At 41.2% G+C, this 25,523-nt stretch overlaps 1 protein-coding gene across 4 annotated transcripts in view; it reads left to right on the forward strand.

The window, feature by feature from the left end:
• Positions 1 to 25,523, forward strand: part of FAIM2 (Fas apoptotic inhibitory molecule 2) — a 104,017-nt gene that overhangs the window by 47,223 nt on the left and 31,271 nt on the right. For 2 of the 4 annotated variants that reach the window (XM_087925253.1, XM_087925255.1), the window contains one exon: positions 18,261 to 18,447. In XM_087925253.1, the coding sequence (XP_087781379.1) occupies positions 18,378 to 18,447 (70 nt within the window). In that variant the 5' untranslated portion in view covers positions 18,261 to 18,377. Of the gene's footprint in view, positions 1 to 7,097; positions 7,268 to 9,987; positions 10,932 to 12,614; positions 12,871 to 18,260; positions 18,448 to 25,523 lie in introns of those variants that run through there. The other 2 variants (XM_087925254.1, XM_026717450.2) reach the window with 2 other exon arrangements.

Consider the following 25,523-nt stretch of genomic DNA (forward strand, 5'->3'; position numbering starts at 1 on the left):
CACCAATCGATTATAATTACATTTTCCTTCAGTTCTTGGTTTGATTTTAATTTCCCTTGACTATCTAATAATTCTTCATAGCTTACCATTTTCTGTAGGTCTAGTCTATTTGGATGTATTATGGCTTCCATGGTTGACAGCCATCGTGGGATTTCCGTATAGTGCTTACCTTTGATTTTTTTCCAAATTGTAATCAATGAGTCTCTTATTAGGTGTTGATTGAAATAGGTATGTATATTACTTTTGTTTTTCCACAAAAATGCATGCCAACCTATCAAGACGTCATGTCTTTCTAATGTTAAGATTCTCTTGTCTCTTAATTTAACCCTTAATCCTTAATCCTTAATCCAACTCAACACCGCTGCCTGGTAATAAAACTCCCATTCTGGTAGTCCAAGACTGCCTCTGCTCCTATTATCTTGTAATAGTTTCATTTAAATACGTGGCCGCTTGCCCAATCAGACAAACTTGGATGTCATTTTATTTAGTTCTGTAAAAAAATATTTCCCTAATTTAATTGGAATCATTTGGAATAGATACATTAGTTTTGGTAAAGTATTCATTTTCAATGTTGCTATTCTTCCTAATATAGACAGTTTCAATTTGGCCCATAATTCTAATTCTTTTCTGATTTGCTTAATCAGTTTAACATAATTGTCCTCTTTTAATGATGAACATATGGGTGATATCCAAATTCCCAGGTATTTCACCTTTTTTACTATTTGCAGCCCCGTTATGTTTTCTAATTCTACTTTCTGTTTTATTGTACAGTTTTTGACTATCATCTTAGTTTTATTTTTACTTATTTTAAATCCTGCCACTTCCCCAAATTTTTCTATTTGTTGCAACAATAATGATCCCGAATTCATTGGATCTTCCACTATAGATACCAAATCATCGGCAAATGCCTGAACTTTATATTCCTCATTTCTAATTTTAATTCCATGAATCTCTGGGTTGTGTCTGGTTGCAGCTAGCAACACTTCTAAAGACAAGATAAATAACAAAGGCGATAATGTACACCCTTGTCTCACTCCTTTTGCAATTTCAAAATCTTCAGTGCGATCTCCATTTAATAATACACTTGCTTTTTTATTTGAGTATATTTCTTGTAATGTTTTTTCTATATTAGTGCCAAAGTTCAGCTTTTTAATTTGATATAGCATGAATTTCCAATTGAGATTATCGAATGCTTTTTGAGCATCTAAAAAAATTAAAGCTGCCTGTTTTTTCTGGGTGAGCTTCGTAGTATTCAATCGAATTTAGTACTGTCCTAATATTGTTTTTAACAATAGGGATTGTTATTTAGGAAAAAAACAAAAACAAAGAGCAGCATAGAAATCTAATAAATAAAATAGGGCTAGAGCCTGGAGATTTTTTAAGTCCTGATATAAAGTCCATAATATTTGGAAGAGGTTCAGGATGATGCTTCCCTAATTCACTGAACTGTAAAGGAGGAAGTACAGCAGAACCAAGCCTTCAAGATTCTGTTGCTGTAACCAATCTCAATAAAAATAATTTCAGCCTTCCTGTGGAGTTGATTTTCTGGTCTGGTCTACTTAGTGAAACTGACACTTCCTACTAAAAAGTCCATGAAATTATATTTTATATACCGTACTAAAAAAATCAGATTACTTTTTAATTCTGTTCTACTTTCTCAACACACACAACACATTAGTATAAGTTGTTAAACTTCCCATGAATAGACCCGCCAAAACGCACAACCTCACCTACTTGAATCTATTCATTGCAGTCCTTAGCCTCCCAAAAATAGCCTTGTCCATCAGCAATGTTTTTACTTCACCCTAATTACAATTTCCTCCCTAACCACTCTGTGCTGTATACCTGTTTTTATGTCTCTATTCTAAGTTTCACTTAACAACTATTTGTTTAAATTTGCAACAGCCTTGGAAAAAGTGAGTTGCATTTACAGCTATCACCTTACCTCTGAAATCATGCAATTGCCATTCGGATGCTTACTAATTTGCTCACATTTATGACCTGCTGCTGCAGAATCCTGCAATCACGATTACAATTGTAATCTTTTTTTGCTAACTTCCAGCAAAAAAAAACACACATTAGCAAATGTGATAAAAATTCTTGCAAAATTGGGTCCAGCTGGATCTATAACTATAGTGACAGCAGAAATTCCAATCTCAAATATGGTTCTAATTCAAGGACTGCCTGTAGTTCTTTTCTTTGTAGCTTTAAAGCAAGGATGTCAAACTGGATTTCTTCACGGGCCGGATCAGCATTGTAGTTCTCTTCTGCAGGCCCGGGGGGGGAGAGACGGGACGGATGCCTCCTTCAGCACCCTGATGGCCAAAATGGGGGACACATGGGGCTCCCTGCACCTCGTTTTAGGCCTGGATGGCATTCTGCAAAAACCATGCTGGCCAAAACGGGTGAGGGGAGGCCTCATGTGCCCCCACCATCACCCTATTTTGTCCGGCAGAGTACTGAAGGAGGCCATCCAGGCTGAAAAAGGGGTGTGGGAGGACTGCATGTGGCCCCCCTCACCCTGTTTTGGCTGCCAGAGGCACTGTGTGCCAGTCCTTTGCTATTTCCAGGGCGGCCCCATGGGCCAGATTTAAATTGGCCCACGGCCTTGAGTTTGACACCCCTGCTTTAAGGCCACACAAGTCAGAGCTGTATTGTTCTGACTGGGTTTCTCTACTCATCCTGTTGCTTTTGAGTACAGGTCTAGTATTCTTTCAAAAATGTGCTAAAGGCATTCTTAAAAAACAACAACTCTAGTGCCATTTCACAAAACTCTCGTGCTCATGAATAGAAGGGGCTTTTATAATGCCTAATCAGTGTTTTCTGAAGTATCAAGCACCTAGTACAGGCCAGGGGTGTCAAACTGGTGGTGTCACGTGACATAGCATGACTTTTCCTCCCTTCGCTAAACTGGGCCTTGGCGTGGCCAGCGCATGACGCATGCAGCTCATGGGCCATGAGTTTGACAGCCCTGATCCAGGGCTTATATTGCTACAGTTATTCAGGCCGAACCACAGATTAGCCAGCCATATTTTTCTCTGGGCCGTCAGTTTAATGATTCAGTGTGTTTTGCCACCCTATAACACTGCATTAATTGAATAGAAACTATGGTTAAGTTAACCATGGAGAAACTTGTGTAAACAGAACTAATGAATTCTATTACCAAATTCCATGGGGTGATTAAGAAATGAACAGAAAAGGCTTCTCAAAAGCAAAGCATTGATGAAGCTTGTGAAGTTTCTACTGTCCCTAAATATCATCATGTGATAAACTTTAACTGATAAGAGCACAGTGAATGTATAATTAATGGTAGGAGAAAAACTGATATGGGACCTGCTAGAAAGTGTCAGTTTTCACTCAATGGTACCTTTCCACCTTCTGCTATTACACGGGGTGGAAAGGCCAAATTCTAACCATGAGCCTATGCCCTAAAGCAGGGGGTTTCTCACAATACTTTGGAGAAAAGGTAGAAAGAGAAACGTGTTAATTCTCAGAATTTGTCTAGCTCAGAAATTCCCAGACAATAATTAGCTAAGTGCTACAGAGAATTTCACCCAAACGGCCTTCCCCCCAGTATCTGAGGTTAAATATTATAGCTTACCTAAAATGGTTAAAAATTTCTTCTGTGTGTTTAACGCAACCCGATACTCAGGATTTTGAACAGGTTAGCTTAATTAGTTTGAAAGATCTTGTTGGAATTTGTGATTTTGATTCATTCCCCCCACCCCTTTTGCTCCTTCCTGTTCTCCCGGTGAAACCCATAAACCAAAACCCATAAGCCAAAACCCATAAGCCAAAACTCATAAGCCAAAACCCTTAAGCCAAAACCCATAAGCCTGGTGAGAATAAATAAATAAATAGGCACACCTTGTACGACATTCTTCAGGGATGATGCAACAATTAAAGCTCACCTTCACCTTTATATTGAAGGGTGGGAATATTTAGATAAAATCTTACTTGATCACGTCAAAGTGTAGGAAATGTGATCAGAGATTATATGCTACTTTGAATCTTACTCCACTTGGAGTTTTGACAATAAAACTCGACATGGGAACCAGTGAAGAAGCAAGCAATGCAGTTCTTTAAGCGTGGTTATCAATGTCATTTAATAATCGAATAATTCTAGACAAGCAGTTGGTAACCCTAAAACACTTCCAGTACAGAGGAAAGAAGATGAATACTTTCCAAAGCAGTCATCTAAAAAAATATCTGTATGAACTACTGAGGCACCATCTAGGTAGGAATAGTCAGTAGATTTCATTGAATAACAAAGCAACAGGTATGCCAAATTCATTTGGCAGAGAAAATGGCATTAAAGTTATGAAAGCAATATATTTTAAGTTAATACTTTCTGATGGATGATTCCTTAAAATCTTAGAGTGGCCTTGCTGCCAACATCTAAATTTTGTGGCACATCTTTCTTTAGCTGAATACCAATCCTTGTTTAATTGTATCTAATTTCAAGCTTTAACCACAAGAAGTTGGTTAGTAAAAGTGGCAGAATAATTAATTCGGGAGAGTGTCTTGTTTTAAGAATGAGGTTATACCATATGATACTCCTATCTCATTCACTACCACATCCCAATCTGTTGAAAGTTAAGAATTTATTTACATTTATGTCCAATTCTGACTTGGTGCATTGGAGTGGAATTAATATTAAAGAATTTAAAATGTCATCAAATAGTTTCTGTAAAATGAAATCTCTATAATTAAAGTTTCTTGGTTGGACAAAAGAGTAACGTTGATTGAAAAAGAAATTAAATACACCTAACAATATTGCAAAGGGGCTGGGGGAGGGTGGAGATAAAGAAATGTTAATCCAAATTTTAGAAATGTAGTTATTAGAATATATTGCAGTAAAAACAACCAAAACTAATTAAAGACTAACAGATCTATTATGACTTACAGAAAGAAAATTCTTTTCCCCACAGCTAGATTAAAGTATTGTGAAACTTTCTAGTCCTTGAGTTGGCAAAAATCTGTGTTAGCTTGAATTATTCTGCTTTGCTTGCTGAACCCTACTCAGTCTTGGGATAAGGCCAACAATGTACTTCCGCAGAAATTGGTATTTGTCCCGGGCATCCCGATGAACCAGCAGCAAGGTGAAATAGATGATATAAAAATAAGACAAGATGTGAGTGAACCCTGCAATGAAAACAAATGGAAGGCCAGCTTAGATTCCTGCCTAAATAGGGGATTGGAATAGAACAGTGGTTGCCAACCAGTGGGCTGGGGACCACTAGTGGTCTGTGAAAATTTTTTGGTGGTCCACAGAGAAATGTCACTCCCAAAGCAATTAAACCAGGCTGCGTGGGAACACAAGGCTGCGCCACCCACATGGCCCATGGGAACACAAGGCTTGCATCACTTACACTGCGAACAACACGAGGTAGTGAAGGGAGTGGGAAAGGGCGGAGGGGGGAACTTGCCCCACGTACCCCACGTGCCCCACGCGCCTGGCCTGGCCACCGGGCTGCTTCTCTCTGCTTCTTTCTTTTTCTGCTTTTGGCTGCATGCAAGGAAAGCAGCAAAAGTCTTTCTTTCCCCCAAACTCTGCCAGAAATGGGTCTTTGGGACCCTGCAAGGCATCCTGCTCCAAAAGGCTGCACCAGGATGACAAGTTTCACAAAGACTCATTTCTGGCGGCGTTTGGGGGAGAGAAAGAAAGACTTCTGCTGCTTATGCTGCTTTCCTTGCATGAAGCCAAAAGTCAGTCTCTCTCTCTCTCTCTCTCTCTCTCTCTCTCTCTCTCTCTCTCTCTCTCTCTCTCTCTCTCCCTGAGAACAGAACTGGAGACAGTATCCTGCGATCCCAAATAAAGAACGATTGATTGGTGGGAAAACGGGGTGGAGAATTTTCCTACAGACTTTTTTTTGTTGGATTTTCCCAGGGTCTCTGGTCTGCGGGATTTAAAATTATGAATTTGGTGGTCCCTGAGGTCCAAAAGTTTGGCGACCCCTGGACTAGAAGACCTCCAAAGTCCCTTCCAACTCTGTTATTCTATTATGCTTCTATTATAACTGCTGCTGGTTCTTGCATATTTAATTCAGGTCAAGTTAAAAAAGGTGATTGGTGGCATCCATGGGCTTCATTTCCCTCTCCCACTGAATTTCATTTGCCAAAGGGGAAAACATCACATTTTCTTTTACCTGAAGAAGATGGAGCTGTAGAGGAGGTGACAAGCTGGTCAGACTTATCTGGTTTGGCAACTGTAAAAACCTTGAATACAGGACAACTGATCCTCTCATAGTCTCCATCTTTTGTTCCCTATCTGCCTTACACTGACTTATCTCTCACTCTGCGTACACATCTTGCAAGTTGTCTAAACATCAGATTGCAGATATAGCAATAGCATTTACTTATACTGCTTCAAAGTGCTTTACAGCCCTCTCTAAGTGGGAGTCAGAGTCAGCATATTGCCCCAAAACGCTGGGTCAAGCTTGTACCAGTGAGACTTGAACTGCAGAACTGCTGGCAGTCAGCAGTCAGCAAAATTACCCTGTAATACTGCATTCTAACCACTGCACCACCACAGCTCTATGGATATGGAGGTGCTTTGCACCTATGACCTATCATTTGTCTATATCTCTTTTTCATCTCCTTTTTTCTCATTCATCATATCTCTGTCTTTTCTTCCCCACTCTCTTGCTCACTTGCAATCTTTCCCCCTTGTGAAAAACCTGATCCTCCTCCAACATTGTTCAAACAATTATTATTTTGGGCTGAATTTTTGTATCCTTGTGGATACAAGTATTCTCAGTATTCCAACTGGCTGATTTGTGCAGTCTTCATGTGGGTGACTTATTATTTGTCATTTCTGGTATAAGATTGTGGCCAACAACATGGAACTAATCTAATTAATACTATATGACAATCTCTTTTCTACCACTAATGACAAAGTCGTAATCCTGAATTACACAACTAAATTCAAATTGAGGACAGATTCAGATTGAGCAGAAGTCTCCTTTATGTTCTTTCTCCTCCTCTCTATTTATTTATTAAAGCATTTCCTAAATGTTCTAGATTAGTGGTTCTCAACCTTTTCTTCATCACAGATCCCCTCTTATGGCCATGGACCTTGGCCATAGACTGCTAAGACTCAACTCAAGATTTAAATAATAACATTTCTTCAAGCCTTTGTGGACTTCCTCTGATGACATAGTGGCCTCCCAGCACCCCACAGACCACAGGTTGAGAACCAGTGATTCAGATCTTACTTTGCCTGCATGGCTAAGCAAAATCATTCTGAACTGCGCTGAAGGACAAGGTACTTTCCTGAGGGACAACTGGAATGTCTAATGGTTAGAGGTATTGGCTTTGACATTTGTTGGTTTGGATTCTGTCCTCAATGTGTGTCTAGCTTACACTTCCTTGCCCAAGGTTTCAACATTTAGTTTTGGATTACTGTGGCTTGTGGTTATGCACTGGATATTTTCCTTTTACTCAGTAATTCCTCTGTGAGGGGAGACAGCCACTAGTTAAGCTTTTGTTTGTTTGTGTGTGTGTGTGTGTGCGCTTTTGAGTCAGTTTTTTTTTTGACTCCTGAGGACTGGGCAAGTTTTCTGCAATTTTTATTGTCAAGATTTTAGAAGTGATTTCCCCTTATCTCCTTCCTGCAGAATTGGTGCATCAACCCACTCATCATGTTAACACACACATCCTTCCTCCTATCTAATGATGTGAGGATTTTAAAAAGTGTCACTCTTCTCACCTTCCCCATTCTCATGGTGATGCTCTGATTGTTCTGGGCTGTGAAATAAAATACTTTCTCCATTTAAGAATCAGTCCAATCAAGCAGCTGTTTAATGGGCTGTGGCAGGAGCTTGATCCTGCTGTTGGATAGTATCAGGGCTTATAATTAGGCTTCAAAAACAGCAGGGGTATATTTGGTAGTAGTGGTAGTGCCTCTAGATGGCCTGCAAATTGCTCATACGTGCGTTCTCTGTCTCTGAAGCAATAGCATTTATGTTATGACTCCCCTTCAAAATTCAAATGAACAAAACAGAAAGCAGCCGTTTCACAATTAAATCAAACGGAAAGAAGTCTTACAAGATAACGGCTGGCAGAAACCTCAATCCACAAATCTTTACTCTGTCCGGCAAACCAGTCCTGGCAATAAATCTCCAATCTCAGAGCTTCTTGCTGTAATGTCCTCACTCAAATAGTCACTTTGTTCCTGGCAAAATGTACCAGCCCAGCTGTGTCCTTTTATACTCATTGAGGCAACGTGCTAATTTACTGACTTGCTCTTCTCATTCGCTCCAGCTGATTTTGCCTTCTCAACTGTCTTCTATTTTTTACATTTAACCACAAATTTTCCAAGTTCTCATCTCCACTAGAAGACTCTCTCAAAACTTCCCTGTCAGCCATTCCCGGCTGTTGATCAGATAAGGAACCAGAGGAGGTCAAAGGTCCTGACAATTCTAATACATCAGGTCTGTCGTCCTTTGTCACGTCCATCTCCTCATCCTGGTTACCAGTCCAATCACTGAGCCATGCCGGCTCATATTTTTCTGCCATGACCTCCTCACTTGAACTCATATCAGTCACAGGAGCTGAATCCAAGCCCGAGCCACAACACATTTATATACTGATTCATAGTGTTTTACAGCCTCCTAAGTGATTTGCAGAATCAGCATATTGCCCCCAACAATCTGACTCCCCATTTTATTGACCTTGGAAGGGTGGAAGGTTGAATCAACCTTGAGCTGGTCAGGATGAAACTCCAGGATGTGGGCAGTGAGTTTGCCTGCAGTACTTCATTCTAAGCACTGTGGGAAGAAATATCCATCTGATTCAGTTCCAACCTTCTGGAAGGGAGGAAGACAGTGGAGGAAGGGAGGAAGACAGTGGAAACATGGAGGCTGATTGGAAAGAAGGTTTAATGATGAAGCAGAACCACATAGATTCTGGGCAGCTGACCACATGGAGTCGAGAGTGGGGGGTATTTATACCTTCTCTTGGGTTTTGCACTTGAGCTTCCTGTTCCTGTGCAAGAACATGTATTCTATTGACTGTTGTCAGAACCCCATGGGGCCATGTAGGGGTCATGTAGGGGTCATAGCTGGGTCTATAGGCAAAATACAAATCCTAGGTTTTTGTCTGAGCTAAGGTTGGTTGAGGTTTCTGAGGGTTAAGGAGCTTTTCTTAAAGGGTGTTGGGCAATTCCTATTGTGGCTTAATGGCCTTGCCCTGTGTTAGATCTTGAGTGAGGGTATATGCTTATGAATAGAGCTATCTAGTTAACAATAAGCTCTTTATCTCTTGCGCTGACATCTGATGTGAGCTATTAAGGAAAGTGGGGGTTGCTTTCTCCCTCTAAAAAACATGTTTCTCCATTTCTCATCCAGGGAAATATAATATTCTGCCTTTTTAGTATTTTTCAAAATATTTCATTCTTTTGGGAGGGGACTGCTGGCTTTCTACAATACTGTACCACCAAGGTTCTAGTAGCTTAATTTGCAACACAAGTTTTGGAATAAAAATAGAGGATCAGGTGAGATTGCCCTGCCCCCAATTGCTTGAAAAGATCTTCAGAGGAACAAGGATTCACAAATTAACTTTTGTATTTCTAATCCCCAAGACTAGTTTGGTAAAAAAAACAAAAAACAGGTGCTGGTCTAGAAGCTGGGAGATTACAAGTTCTAGTCCTTCCTTAGTCACAAAAGCCAGTTGGGTGACTTTGGACCAGTCATTCTCAGCCCTGTATTAAATTATTGCTTTAAAAGGAACACTTTAGGAACACAGGCTGGCTTTTCATCTAATAGCCTGATAAAGAAGTGCTCTTGTCCTATTTAATTTTACACAAAGGCCTTACAACACAGGAAAGCTTTCCTGGAAGGAAGAGATAAGACCAAAAGAGAAAGAAACAGCCATCAGTGACATTCAAAGGCAATAGCAATATGCATGTTTTTGATGGGAAAGTTGGAATTTGAAAAGGCGGCATTAACCTTCCTTTTGATCCCCCTTTCTTCTTTACTTTGACAGCTTTTCATAAGGATGGCAAGGTTGAGATAACTTCCAGAGGGAATATACCAGTTGAGAAAGGGGAAAACCATCACAGAAGAACCCCACTTCCAAATCTCCTGAAGAACTCTCAGTCTTCAGCGGTGGAATGGGAATATTGAATGGGTTGTTCTGACTGGAGGAAGCATGTCAGCAAGTTCCCTGGGATTAAGTTACCAAGAGCTTTAAAGATCAACAGAACACTTTGAATTACACACAGAAATCTAAGGGAACCCCAATACTTTAGGTGTCACATAGCTGTAATGGCTGTTACCTAACAATAAGAGTGGGTGAGGGTAGGACTGTATTCTGTACCAATTGCAGCTTATGAGTAGTTTCCCAAGGAAGCCCCAGATAGAATACATTGCAAGAGAATAGCCTAGTGTGGATGAAGTTTCCACTTTATGTAATCTAGTTGATTACAGATATCAGCTTGATATCAGCCAGGACTACATAATTAATTTTAATTGCAATATTGGTGACAATTTTGCAGTGCCTCCAATTAGAGGCAGATCTGAACAACAGCCAGATGTTAAAATTTCAAAAAATGGCAAATATCCATTGTTTGTTTGTTTAATCCCCAAATACGTACCCATTGGTTAATCATCACACTACCCCCCAAAATGATGTGACCATCTATCTAAAATTCCATTGTCTTTGGCCTCAGTGGTTTGTATCTTTGCCTTGTTAATTTGTTTGCTTTGTTATCTGAAGAATTTGAATGCTTGCAAACTGTTATATGTCACTCTTTAGATTCCCTCCTTATGTCATTTTGTGTTCACATGTCCTCTTATATTGTTTGTGCTGCAGTTGTTTGAGTGACATAAAGACTCAGTGCGTAGCTACCCGATAAGATCTCTGTATAAATGTAAATAAAACACAGCTTTCAAACAAGATGACATGCACCAGGGAAATGGGAAAAAAAGGTAAGACCCCCCCCAAAAAATAAAGATCTTGAAGAGGCCAGAACAACAGATCGTATTATTAACAAAGCACATACATAAAACTGGAGAAGGAGAAATTGTCTAACAGTGTATTGCCTGAGATAGAACAGCAATGCTTGCCCACGTTTATGGGAACTGAAATCAATCACATCTGGTGGATATCCTGTTGGAAGACACTGGCGTACAACAGTTCATTTAATGACCATGCAAGGTTACAACAGCCCTGAAAAAAAGGACATGGCCATTTTTCACACTTATGACAGTTGTAGCATCCCCAGATTCACTTAATAGCCATATGACTAATTTAACAGCTGTAGTGATTCACTTAACAAATGTTGGAAGAAAATTCGTAAAATGGGGCAAAGCCCACTGGACAAATTTCTCACATAACAAGATAAATTTGGGGCTGAATTGTGGTTGTACGTTGAGGACTACCTGTATAGAATTCAAATAATCCCAGTGATTTAGTTAACAAACACTCAAGAATAGGGCCAGACCTTGAAAGGGGAGTGGCATACTGGTCTTTCTCTTGTTGGATGGTGGATTACTGGATGGTGAAGGCTCACAGTGAAAGAACAAGCATAACAAATCCATGGTGAAGGCCAGGCTACTTTGCAGTACTGCCTTTCTCCTATCCTTTTAGCTTGATCCACCAGATCTAGCAGACCGGACATCCTCTGGATCCCTTCTAACACATAGTGTCATCTTGTTGCACCTTGGAGTTGCATCTTCTCAGTGGCAGTATAGTGTCTGTTCTATGGAACAGCATTCTCCTGGAGATTCAGAGGCATCAAACACTTAGCTGTTTCCATAGAGGTTTGGCTCAGGAGGCTAGATGAGCTCTGCTGTTGTTGAGGAAGTATGATGTGGTGGGTTTTGTTTTTGTTTTTGTTTTGCTTTGGGGTTGTTTGGGTTTTTTTTTTTTTGGGTGAGTGCGGTTATTGCTTATCCATGTAGGCCGGTGTGTGTGTGTGTGTGTTGTTTGTCATGGTTTTGTGTTTCTAATGCTTGCACACCACCCTGAGATGGGCTTCCATTAAAATTGTATAAATAAAATAAGCATTGTACTTTATGGGATTGGCAACAAGTCACAGTGTGGGTTGCCTGAAAGGAGTTGGTGATGAATGTAGGCCGCAAAGCGGTTGACCTACGATTTTACAAATAAAAGAAGATGAATATGGCCGTTTAAAAAAGGGCTCTAAAGGATCTCTGAGAGAGAAAGAGAAAGGGGGAGACATTTACTGAACTGAGCAGAGCAACAGGGATCTCCCTCTGTCTCTCATGAGCAAAGCTTTTCATGTACCAGAGAAATCTAATAGTCCCCGGGCTGTGCTGCCAATTGCTCCCTAGGCTGCTGTTAGTAACACAGGAAAGTGGTGTGCCTCTCGAGTGCATCTCATTTCATCTCTCTCCCTGCATCACTGCCTCCTCCCCTCCTGTTCCCACTGCAAAATGCTGAACCTCGACTTTCTCTTGCATCCTGGCATCCACCAGGTTCTCCCTTTGCACTGCGATTCTGTACAATCAGGCCCAGAAAAAGCCTTTTAAAATAATAATAACAACAACAACAACAACAACAACAACAACAACAACCACTTTAATTCCTATTTCTTCCTCGGCTGAGCCTGCTCTCCTCAGTATCATCCCCCCACCCCACCCCCATTCAAAAGCTGGACAATGGTATCGCCCCAGCTCCATCAGAGGGGAGATACGCTCTAGATGTTGCTGGAACGTAGGAGCATCCTCGCAGGCTGCGGCAGAGGCAGAAGCAGCGCCTGCCCAAGAGAGCAAATCCTACTCCAGCTGGCCACTAAAAGAGGAGACTGAATTGGATCGCCTCCATTCCTCCCCTCTCTAAAGGAGCATTATCCTGAGCCGAGCGAGGAGCGTCGCTTAAGGGGAAAAGATGACACAGGGGAAGGTAGGTTCAAACTGTACCAGGACGTGGCTGAATGACCTTTGTATTCAATTTATCCATTTCCCATCTCCCTCTTTATCTCCAGGGCTTGTAAGCTATCTGCTTTCTCAGTGTGTACAGATAGACAAGATATTTTTATTATTCGATTCGTACAGGGCTGATTGCCCTGTTTCCCTTCCCATCAAGATTAAGTTTCACAGACGCCCTAGAAAAATTAATCTAGGCTGCTCATAAACCTTATAGAGCATCTTTATTTCCCCAAGCAAGGAAAGGAGGGGAGGGAATGACTTCTGAATCCATAAGAGTTGCAAATTTCTCTATGCTTGCTTTGGTTCTCCCCCAGTATTGAGAAATCTGTTGCCATGGCAACATAGCAAGAGCATCTAATTGAAGATCTGTTGAGTTTTAGCCCCTGATAGGGCAAATTATAATACGAATGGTGTGTTTTATAATGGTCTAAATGGTTGCAAGTTATATGTGCTCTTTTATCTGGAGCCTCAACTTTGTCACTCGGATTTGTCGCAAGGACCACGCATCGGGTCCTAAATCCAAAATCTATAATTCAGGAAGATGCATACGTCTTTACTCAGAGAGCCGGAGATCATGGATTCAGCAGCAAACATCCATTTTTGGAATTATGTGTTTTCTTTCTTTCTTTCCTATAATTGTTTTCAATCTTCGGGCTAGATATGTACCGCTTTGCAGATGTCCAATTTAATATATCCTTCTCTTCTTTTAAAAATAAATAATTCAAATGATTAGGTTATCAAATCAACAATTCAGTAAAATTACTTAGCATCATAATGTGTAGAGGAGGAATTAGGTATGTAACTTTGGCTTGGGCAACTGAATGTGACTGGGGGATGCTGAAATTGTGAATTCAAATTGCATTCCTGTGGCTACCCGGTGGCATTTAGGACAGGTACAAAATGTTAGAGCGTGTTCACCGAAGAACAGCAGGTCATTTTGGCTGGAGAGAGTTTTGGGGGAACAATCCCTATTCATTCTTCTCCCCTATTCCCACTTTCCAAGTCTCCTTTTAGCCACCCGAGACCCTCCAGATATTATGGAACTACAATCTCTGAAGGATCTGCTGACTGGAAAATGTGGTTATTGTGAGCCTGGTGAGCACCAGGGTATGTGTGTGTATGTTTGTGTGTCCAAGAGCTTGTTCCTTTGCATTAGGTCATCCCTGTCTCAGCAGCACCACAATGACGCAGTTCTGGGCTCTCCTCTTGTTGCATTTCTGATTCTGAATATTTACTGATTGCCTCAGCTTGTTCAGTTAAAACGTGTTTAATTTTGATAACCTGTATGGAATTTATCATTTCATAGCTGCAAGTGGCTACCGGGAGGCTTTATTCACTTAAAAGAGCTTTCGATTTATTTTGTTTGTCTTTATGCGGCTGCTAAGTGATGGACAAGTAGTGACTTAACCTAAACTGAAAGACAAGCGTACAACTTTAGGCAGACTAACTAGGATTGAAGCCTGATTGAGGTTAACAGGACTTCTCATTTGAATCAGTTTAAAAAAAAGTGGAGATGTCAAGGAGTACTGTCTATATTTTGAGAAAGATATGGGAATGTGGCTTTCCTATCCGAGGATCTTTTTTGAACTGGCTGAAGAATTGGGTAATTTGTGTGCTTCCCACTAGGTTTTGTTCAGCTGTAACTCCCAACATCCTTAACTAAACTGGGAATTCTTCAAATACATGTAGAAAGCCATTGTTTCCTCTTTTGGGGCCAAACTATAAGACACATTCTGACATTCTCTTGGTTTCTGTTGGCTTTCTGAAAGGAGGAATAAAAGAAAATACTCTTATGACTTTATGGCAACAGAACATTGGATTTTACTCAATCTGTTCAGCTTTTTAAGGCTCTCAGGAAATTTAAATATGAGCACTTTCACAAATTAAATGAAAAATGTCAACAGCAGTATTATTCTGATATTAATGTAATAGTAGAATAGATGTCTGGGAAGCTCATTTAATCACAAAATAACTGCCTTTGGAGATATATACACCTGCAAAGCTGCCGTTTTCTAGAATATAAGATACCCTCTGTAAACCCTATCCCCGTAATGGTGAACCTATGGCACGCGAGCTGCAAGTGGCACACAGAGCCATTTTTGCTGGCATGCGAGAGATCACCTGGAACAGCTGTACTGCGCATGCGCATGTGCCCCCCACCAAACAGCTGATTGTTGGGTATCTGCCACATATGCGTGGGGGGAGACACGTGTGCATGCGCAGGGGGTGGGGCTGTGCACACATGTGCAGAGGCGCATGGCACACAGGGGTCATGTGCGCACAGGGTCGCATGCCGGGCTGGGATTCTACCAATTCACACCTATTCACTAGAACTGGTTGTTAACATTCTAAGCAGTTTGGAGAACCAGTTGTTAGAAGAAATTACTGGCCTAATCCTGTAAGGAAAGCAGGAAGGAAACATTCTGGTATTGCTTACAGAAACTGCCTTTCCGTTAACCCTTATTACATTCTTGGCAGGACTAGAATTCCTGTCTCAGGAACTTCTCTGGAGTTTCTTTTCCCCTCCTTTACTGGTACTTTGCTTGTGTGGAGTGACCATTCAAAATTAGAATGGCACTGAAAAAAGTGACTTATGGCCATTTTTCACACTTACGACTGTTGCAGCATCCCCACAGGCGAGGAGGCCTGGCGAGGAGATGCATGCCTTGATGTGAGTGATATTGAGTTGGCCATGCCCAGCCAATAACATGACCACCAAGCCACACCCACCAACTAAGCCACGCCCACAGAACCAGTTGTTAAAAATTTTGAATCCCACCCCTGATCGCATGCGCATGCATGGGGGAGTGCACAAACATTACATTATGGGTGGAGGTGCACGCACTTTTGGCATGCAACGAGGAAAAATTTAGCTATTACTGCCCTATCCCAGCTACTCTTGCACAATCTTCCATACTGCCCCTTCTTTTGTTATTTTCTTGGCCTGAACACATTTTTTTTTCAAAGAAAGCCCTGGGCTGGTGTTTCCCATCATTTTGTTTCCTAAAATAGTGTCTATGATTGAGAGGTGGGTTTGGGGGCTTTTGGGGGGTGGGTGGGGAGAAATTAAAACAATCTTGGAGGCTGACATTTTTCTTTGAAGCATGACAGATTCATTATCTCTGAAAGATAAGCCAATTGTGAAAATTTAAATATAACATTTTTGAGGGTCAGTTTATCCATGACTGGTGTGTTTCAAATGGTACTTTGGTTAAAAAGTCCAGAGATGTCTTGTCTAGAGATAGGCTTATCCATATGTGGTATATTTCAATATAATTTTAGATTAAAAGAAGTACCCATACATATTTTGATATTTGGGAGTCATTATTTGGAGACTCATATATACCAGGTTCTGCCTTCCATTGATAAAAGCATCAGGAGCTTCTTGAAGAAAGACATTAATTATATCTAACAGATAAAATAAATTACAAGTTTCATGATTCATGTGCCTTTATTCAGTTGCTATTGGCTAAGAGTAAGGCTCTTGAAATAATTGACAAGCAACCTTATCAAAAGTTTTTTTTCCAGAACGTACAGTGTAGTAGTGAGAAAGAAGCTAAATATCTATATTTGGTTTCAGTCAGTAGCTGTTCATAGTGATGTGTTGTCAGCAGTAGATGAAATAATGTAGTTGAAAGAAGTCAAGTTTTTATATGTATGTATAAGTAAATTATCTTTAAAATGGGATAGTCATTCCAGATTATCTGAGCAATGGAAACAGGGTTATTATTTCAATGTAATCTTCTCCTTTGGAGGTACCTTGAATTTAGGTTTGTTTCCTGTTTGAAGCTAAAATTACAAGTCCAGTTCAGACTTGGAAAGTCATTTGCTTGAGATCCAAACATACGGCAGCTGCTGTCCATTGTGAAACGTTTTTGTCCATTACTACCCTAGTTGATTTGATATATTTTCCATGCACCGGAGGATTTTCTTTAAAATAATCAGCAACAAAGCAAAACAAAACAGAAATGGAGAGGAGAGCGAGAACCTAGAACTTGTCCTGCAGGAGACGTTTCCCAAGTGTCACAGCTCCAGAAGCAATAGGTCTGAATAGCTCTAAGCCAGGAAAGCATCACTGAACACCAAATAACGTACCTATGTCTTGTCTTGAGAATGGGGCAGCCTTAATGCCCGTAGCCAATTCTGCAGAAATGCCTGATGCAATATAGATACATTAATACAACACTGCACCGGATATTCTTGCAGAATTCATTCCGGGCATTAAGGTTGCCCCATTCACAAGGATCATTATTGTAAACCTCCTTGTAAGATGTATGATCGATCAGTCAGCTGACCGTTCTCAGTGGTCAGGGAAAGGGACCATGGTGGCTCACGTGGTAAGACGCTGGGCCTGCGTACCATTGAGGTTGGCCAGTTCGGTGAATTTGATTCCTGTGAGCGAATAAACTATGTTGGGACAAGAAAGGAGCCTCCCCCGAATGCCTACCAGCATTCGGATGTCCCGTGGGTAACGATAACACTGCCTGAAAAAATTCCTCTCACAGGGGCAGCCAGCCACCTCGGTCATCCCTGGCTAACACGTGCTATACGCTAAATAAATAAAGCGGGCAGGGAAAACCAGACCAGGTCAGAAAAACAGGGGGAAAAGCTTCTGATCATGCGTCCCTCCCCTGCATTTTTTCCAGGCTAGGAGGCTTGTAGAGAATTTACCTACACATACATGGGTATTCCTCGACTTACAACGGTTCATTTAGTGATGGTTTGAAATTACAATGGCACTGAAAAACTGACACGACCATTTTTCACACTTATGACTGTTGCAGCATTCCCCCCCTCCCCCATGATCATGTGATTTACATTTGGACCTGTGGTGGGATTCAATTTTTTTTTTACTACAGGTTCTGTGGGCATGGCTCGGTGGGCGTGGCAGGGGAAGGAGACTGTAAAAATCTCCAGTCAGAGGTGGGATTTGCCGGTTCTCTGAACTACTCAAAATTTCCGCTTCTGGTTCTCTAGAACTGGTCAGGACCTGCTGAATACCCACCTCTGATTTGGACGCTTGACAACTGACTCACATTGTGTGATCGTTTTTTGTGACATTCTGACAAGCGAAGTCAAAGGGGAAGCCAGATTCACTTAACAACCAGGTTACTCATTTAACACTTGCGGTGACTCGCTGAACAAACGTGGCAAGAAACGTCGTAAAATGGGGCAAAACTCACTTAATACATTTTTCACAAATTCTGGGCTCAGTTGTGGTCGTAAGTTGAGGATTACCTGGACCTCAAACCCTGGATCTCGTTTACTTTTGATTCTCTCCTCCATGTAAAATTTACAAGAAAAATGGTCATTCTTTGTTTTTTTTTAAATTTTAATCTATTTTTTTTCCTGTCCCTTTTCTAGCTCTCTGTGAATAACAAGCCTGCAAATTCTGAAGGGCAGCAGGGAGATGCCGAACGAAAGCAGCCCAGTGCCCCAGCCGTACCCCCAAGCTATGAAGAGGCAACCTCAGCAGAAGGGATGAAAGCAGGGGCCTTTTCTCCCCCTCTGAATGTCCCCCTCCATCCCACTTGGGCATACGTGGATCCCAGTGAGTTGTCCGATTTCAAAAAAATAAATAAAACTCACTCAGTTTTGAAATTTAGCGGCTTCTTGTCCCATGTCAGTCTGTTGGCATTCTTGTTGATCTGACATTCAGATCAGGAAGTTTTTCTCTGCCTCAGAATTTACAACTCCCCCACCATAACCTTTTGCTTGGCTTACAGTGCAACCAAATATCTTTTCCTCTGCATGAAAACAGACCCAGTGCGAAATAGAAGTGGGAACGTTAGGAATGTCCAGAAGGGAAGTCAAAAAAGTGATACGCTAGAAGCCCTTTGGATACTTTTATAGCTGTACAAAAGGGACATTGCTTCGGTTATGAGGTCATAATTGACATCTTGACTGTTCTGAAATATTCTCAACTCCCTCCCATTCCCCCTCCCTTGCTTAAGGGACTAGACTGGAAATAAGGGGCTTATCTTCAGGCATGAAGGTTCACTGGGGCTGTGGGTCTGGTCACTAAGACTAGCTTCAAAGATGATTTGGAAGAAGTGTTTTGGATTCACTCAAGCTCAACCCCAGTGGTGGGATTCAATTTTTTTTACTACCGGTTCTGTGGTTGTGCCTTGGTGGTCGTGGCAGGGGAAGGAGACTGTAAACTCTCCAGTCAGAGGTGGTCTTTTCCGGTTCTCCAAACTACTCAAAATTTCCACTACCGGTTCTCCAGAACTGGTCAGAACCTGCTGAATACCACCTCTGCTCAACCCCCTCTCTGATGTTCATTAAATCAGCCTTCCTTTTTCTGGGCTTCTGAGTATGATCTCAGAAATGGAAAATTACAGTCTCTGGTCCTACAACCTACCAATAAGATTTTTTTTTTTTTAGTAAGTCTCTCAAGTGTAAGAGAGATCTCAAGAAAGCGAAGAAAGGGACATGTTTGAACATGAATGGTGGTAGACAAACAGGGGAAGCAGTTGGTTTGAGTCCCAGATATAGAAGTGGCTTTGAATTTCACCTTGTTCCACTCCTTGCTTCCTGCTTCACAGGACCTTAGTAGAAACTGCAGTGGAGGAAAGGAGGAAGGAGTGAAAATTGTAACGTTATCTTCTCTCCTGTAACTATAAGCCCAGGGTCTTCAAACTTGGCAAGTTGAAGACTTGTGGACTTCAACTCCCAGAATTCCTGAGCTAACATGACTGGAGGAGGAACTCTGGGAGTTGAAGTCCACAAGTCTTAAAGCTGTCAACTTTGAAGACCCCTGCTATAAGCTATCACCTAAGCAGCAGTGACAGCAGCACCTCATCCAGCCCTCTATCCCTCTTCCCCTTAGATCAGGGGTGTCAAACTCACATTGTCATGGTGCCGTCATGTGACATATTGGGACCTTTTTGCCCTTCGCTAAACCGGGCGTGGGCATGGCCAGTACATGACGTATCCAGCCCATGGGCTGGGAGTTTGACAGCCCTGCCTTAGATGGATCCCTTGGGAACTGCACAAAGAGAGGCTTGATCATTTGGTGGAAGCAAAGTACTCAGAAACTCCAGAACCTTCCTTGACGCTCACTTCTTTCCCTCTCCTAATCAAGGAAGAACCAATCTAGAACTAAGGAGAAATTTCTGAAGGTTAGAACAATCAAAGGGATGACTTGTTTCCAGAAGCCGTAGGTGCTCCAACAACTGGAGGTTTTTAAGAAGAGATTGGACAACTGTTTGTCTGACATGGTACAGGTTTCTTGCTTGAGTTGGGGGTTGGACTAGAAAACCTCCAGGGTCCCTTCCAACTCTATTATCCTGTTATTCCCCCTCCTGGCTTGAGAAGGAATCTATGTAGAAAGACACCTAGTTGGGGGTGGTCTTCTAAAGGAGCGGGTGCATGTATGATGGATACGTGTGAAGCTGCATTCTGAATAGAAGGGGGGAAGAGGTTCCTCTGAATCAAATAGCGAAGCAGAAGGGAGAAGGCATACTTTGTGTGATGATCAAGGAGATGAGCAAAGACCTTGCAAGGGAAGAAGTGACTTTAGAAAGGGCGTCTTCCTCTTTACCCCTAATTCACTGCAGCTTGGAGAGAGGTCCTAAGGGTTTCCACCAGCTTCTTCCAAATCATTGCGAAGGTGTGAATGTGGATATCTAGTCTTACTTGTGGTTTCCCATCTGAGATGGGCTGTGTAGAAGAGCAAACCAAACCTTTCATTCAAATGTAATGCGAAGCAACCCAGAAGAGTTTCATGCACTTAGAATACCAGAAATAGTCACCTTGAAGCATTTCTGAGCAAATCATCTTATTGTGCTAGATTTTTTTTAGTACATTAAATACTGAATGAGACACAAAAACAGTACAAGAGGCTCAATAATTTTCCACAGTGCTATATGATATTCTTTTAGCCCATATTTTTTTCCTGATTAGGACAATATTGGATCAGTACATTTATACTGGAAAAACATTGCCCAAATGCTCGTGTTTATTTTATTAATATTCCATACGTTGTACCATAAGTACTTAACCAGATTCCAAAAACAGTAAACCCAGATCGTGGATGGTTGCAGACCTAGCTTTTTCAATCTCCTAACCTTAAGTAAGGAAGAGGGAGCATCTTATATATTTGTTTCCCTTCATATATATTTTTCTTCTGCATTAAAGTCTGCTTCAATTTTGCCATTTTTGTAGAACACAACTCTTCAATGCATACAATGGTTAGCATAATAATATTGTAAATAAGATTAAATACCCCTGGCAATATGTTGGGATAACATCTGAAAGGGATATTCCCCACCTAACTATGGTTAGAAAAGTGGTTAGCCTTGGTGGCAAAGTACACTAGCCAGTATGGTTAGTTCACTTTGGCTGAACACAATATATTAACCTTATTTATGGCCTGGCATTATGTGTGAATCCAGCCTTTGTGGTTGCTTAATTTAAATTTTACCCCGTTTTTACAACCTTTCTTGCCACAATTTTTAAGTGAATCATTGCAGTTGATAAGTTAGTAACCTGGTTGTTAAGTGAATGTGCCTTATCTATTGTCTTTGCTTATCAAAAAATCGCAAAAGGTGATCACATTACCCAGGGACACTGCAATGGCCATAATTATGAACCAATGGCCAAGCATTTGAATTTTGATCACATGACCATGGGAATGTTGCAAAGGTCATAACTGTGAAAAATGTCACGTTTTTCAGTGTCATTGTAACTCTGAATGTTCATTAAATGAACTGCTGTAAGTCGAGGACTACCTATATGTATTGCCATGCCAGTGGCAATTATTTGGCTTGTAGAAAACACTTTTGGGGCTTTTTCTGAAGATGGAAGGTGGCTCATTGGGAATTGAAGATCAGGAGGTGAATGGGGCAGTGAGAATGTACCAAGAAGATGGGGGTGGATGGTGAAGTAGACACTGGGAAAAAGTGGTATGGGCTGGAATATACTAGAAAGATTAAGGAAGGGTAAATTCAAAGCATGCTTTGCCCCTTTTAGATAACACCTTTGAGTCATAACTGACTAGAAAAGAGAAACTGACCCCCAGAAAATCATGGCAACAGTGAATGGGAGATCCCATCAGTCTCCTGAAGATTCCAGTCCTGTATCATCATAATGCACTGACTTGGAGGACAGGAGACAACTTTTCAGCAAATTTTTCTCTGCCATTGCTCTTCATTGTTTTTATTTTTTTATTATTATTTTAACTGCTAGAGCCTTTCAATGCCTTTGGAGAAGTTTTTTCTGCGTAAAACCCACACAAAGCTGGAATCCCTACAGAAACAGAGTAAATGCAACTGATCAATTAATTCTTAGCTTAGCTATTATGGTACAAATGGGCATTTGGAAAGTGGATTTAAGATAATGCCGAAATGGGACTGTTGCCCAAAGGCCAAAATTATTGACCATTACCACAATGGCAAGTTGTGATGCTTGGTCCTCTTAGCTCTTTATCGGAGTGATTTCATTTAATCAATAACTGCTTTGATAGGATATTGATCTTGAAAACTTATCGTAGCACAAGAGTTTAGTAGAATTTATTGGCAAACCTGGGGTTATCATTACATTTTAAGCAATAATACGGATAAATCAGAATTATTCCCCTCCAAACCTTGTTGCTTCTCTGACTAATAATGTTTATGTGAAATGTACCATATCAGATAGATGGTGGGAATATTACATTTGGAGATTTGATAAAAACGGGTAGCCCTAAATATGTGAGGTTCCTTCCTTGAGATACGTCTTTTGTATTATTATTATTACTAATATCTGCAATGTTTAGAGCAGGGATGTCAAACTTAAGGTCCAGGGGCCATATCCAGCCTGCAGGGTACTTACATCTGGCCTGTGGGGTTGCCCTGGAAACAATAAGGGACCAGCCCGCAGTGCTTTTGCCAGTGAAAACGGGCTCCCGAGCTCTGTTTTCTGCTGCCACAGCCTCCTGCCACCCTCTGCCAGTGAAAATGGAGCGTGGAAACCCATTCTCACTGGCAGAGTGCTCGTGACACCACAGGAATGACAATGAGCTGGCCACACCCACCCTGGCCACGCCTCCAGTCCCCCCCAAAGTCAGACACAACCCTGATGTGGCCCGCAATGAAATTGACTTGGATTCCCCGGGTTTAGAGGATAAGTGCCTATAGCAATGATTTGGTCATTAACATAGCATATATAGCAGCAAATGAAATCATCTGAGAGAACTTTTACATCTGTTTAAAGATCCTGTCGCAGGAAATGTAATTCCCAAGGTCTTCCTTATGGTAACTAATCCTGATACCAGAGGAGAAGGAGAATGACATCTTACCTGTTAAAGATTAATTTTAATGATGAGTATTGTTGGAGCAGTGGTCCCCAACCTTTTGAGCACCAGGGACTGGTTTTGTGGAAGACAAATTTTCCACAGACTGCGGGAGAGGAGGAGGAGTGTACAATGTAGATCCCTCCATGGGCAATTTACAGTAGGGTTTACTCTCCTATGAGAATCTAATGTCTGATGATCTGAAGTGGAGCTGAGGCATTGATGTTAACACTGGGGGGTGGATGCAAATATAGATGAAGCTTCATTTGCTCACCTGCCATTCATCTCCAGCTGTGCGGCCCAGTTCCTAACAGGCCTAGGACCAGTATTGGTCCATGGCCCAGGAGTTGGGGACCCCTGTGTTGGAGCATAGATCTATTAGGTCTATGGTTTAGATCAGGAGTCACCAACCTTTTGGACCTCAGGGACCACCCAACTCATAATTTTAAATCCCAGGGATTACTAACTGGTTCTGTGGGTGTGGCCTAATTTGTGGGTGTGGCTTGGTGATCATGTGACTGGCTGGGCATGGCTTGTATGCAAATATTATAAATATTTATATAAATATTGATTTTTTTATTTAAAAAAGAGCAACTTTTACTCAAAAGCAGGCAGGCAGATTGAGTTGCTCACAGAATCATTCAGTGATCTTTCTATCTGCCACCAGCTACCTGAGTCTGTCACATAAAATTTGCTTGCTGTGAGTCTGCACTGAATAATAGAACCTTCAGTCCTAAGGGAGGTTCGGCTGTGCTTAAAAGTAGAGCCGAAGATCTAAAGACTAGCTAGAAAGCAAGAAATCCAACCATTTCCTGCTTCCTAGCTAATCTAAATCTCCCGGCACAGCAGAACAGATGATGGTCAGAAAAAGGAAAAATAGCAACTTAGCAGGCAAGTTTGCCAGATAAGTAGTGAGTGGGTGGGGAGGGTTCCCGTGGGCCATGTGGGCAGTGCAGCCTTGTGTTTCTGCACCTGGATTAATTGCTTTGGGGGGTGCTCTGGGGGTGAGATTTCTCTGCAGCCCACCAAAATTTTTTCATGGCCCACCAGTGGCTGCGGCCCACCTGTTGGCAACTGCTAGTTTAGATGAGATGGAACCATACCCCTACTATAGAATCAACCTTTAGTTTATTCCTGCTCTCAGAGGAAACATGGTTTGTGCATGTTTAGGTGAAGCTATAACTTGGAATATTTTTGCTCATTTCACCTGGTCTACCTGCCTGATCCTTCCCTAGGGCAAGTGCAACATGATCCGGTATCCAAGGAGGCTTTGGTAACTTCGGTTGTGCAAATAGATATGGCATTGTGGATATTGATTGAGCCAACTACAAAGTAACAACACTTTATTAGCTGCCATTTTTTGGATTGGTCTATTTCTAAACTTAAGTTCAAAGTTTTGCTATTGGGCGTTAAGCCTTAAAACATTTTTGAGTATCAAGTGTCGTAAGAATAATTTCTCACACTATAAAAACAAATATGTACACTATACAGTTCTGCTTTGTTTCATATGCTGGTTGAGATATAGGTATATTAAGTGGAATCTTTTTGGTGACAGAAATCGGCTTGGAGAACGCAGGGAGCCTTACTAAGCTGAATTTCCCCCATGCATATTAGGGCCAGAATCCCCAGAATTTCAAACAAACACAGTTAATGGCCATATAGGCTAAGAATTATGGCAGCTGTAGTCCCAATTCATACAGAAACCATCAGCCTAGAGAAGAGTGCTGTAGAATAATACTCTCTCCGGCTACCTTACATATGTGACTAAGAGAGGCTTTTAATAAACTTTTGACAAGATTTTTTTTATGTGTATCATTGTCTGATTTTGTAGCTATTCCTTTTGAGTGGCATTTTGATTATTACTACTGTGCCTGAAATGGTTCCTTTATTTTATTTATTTTATTTTGCTTTACTGGGCTTGTTGATAACCACTTTGAACTAGTGCAAGGGTCTTCAAACTTGGCAAGTTTGTGGACTTCGATTCCCAGAATTCCTTAGCTAACATGACTGGAGGAGGAATTCTTGGAGTTGAAGTCCACAAGTCTTAAAGCTGTCAAGTTTGAAGACCCCTGAACTAGTGGGATAAAGAATAGAATAGAATAGAATAGAATAGAATAGAATAGAATAGAATAGAATAACAGAGTTGGAAGGGATCTTGGAGGTCTTCTAGTCCAACCCCACCACTTCAGACAAATGATTATCCAACATCTTTTTAAAAACTTCCAGTGTTGGAGCATTCATTATTTTAAAACTGTATATGTCTAAACTCTACAAGAGTCATTGTACTGTACTGTATTATATAATACTTGTAGAATTTGAGGATTAATTGAATCTGTCATAATTTTAAATTG

The sequence above is a fragment of the Pseudonaja textilis genome, chromosome 2 (assembly GCF_049901715.1).
Source record: "Pseudonaja textilis isolate UNSWEBS1 chromosome 2, rPseTex1.2, whole genome shotgun sequence".
NCBI lineage: Eukaryota > Metazoa > Chordata > Lepidosauria > Squamata > Elapidae > Pseudonaja > Pseudonaja textilis.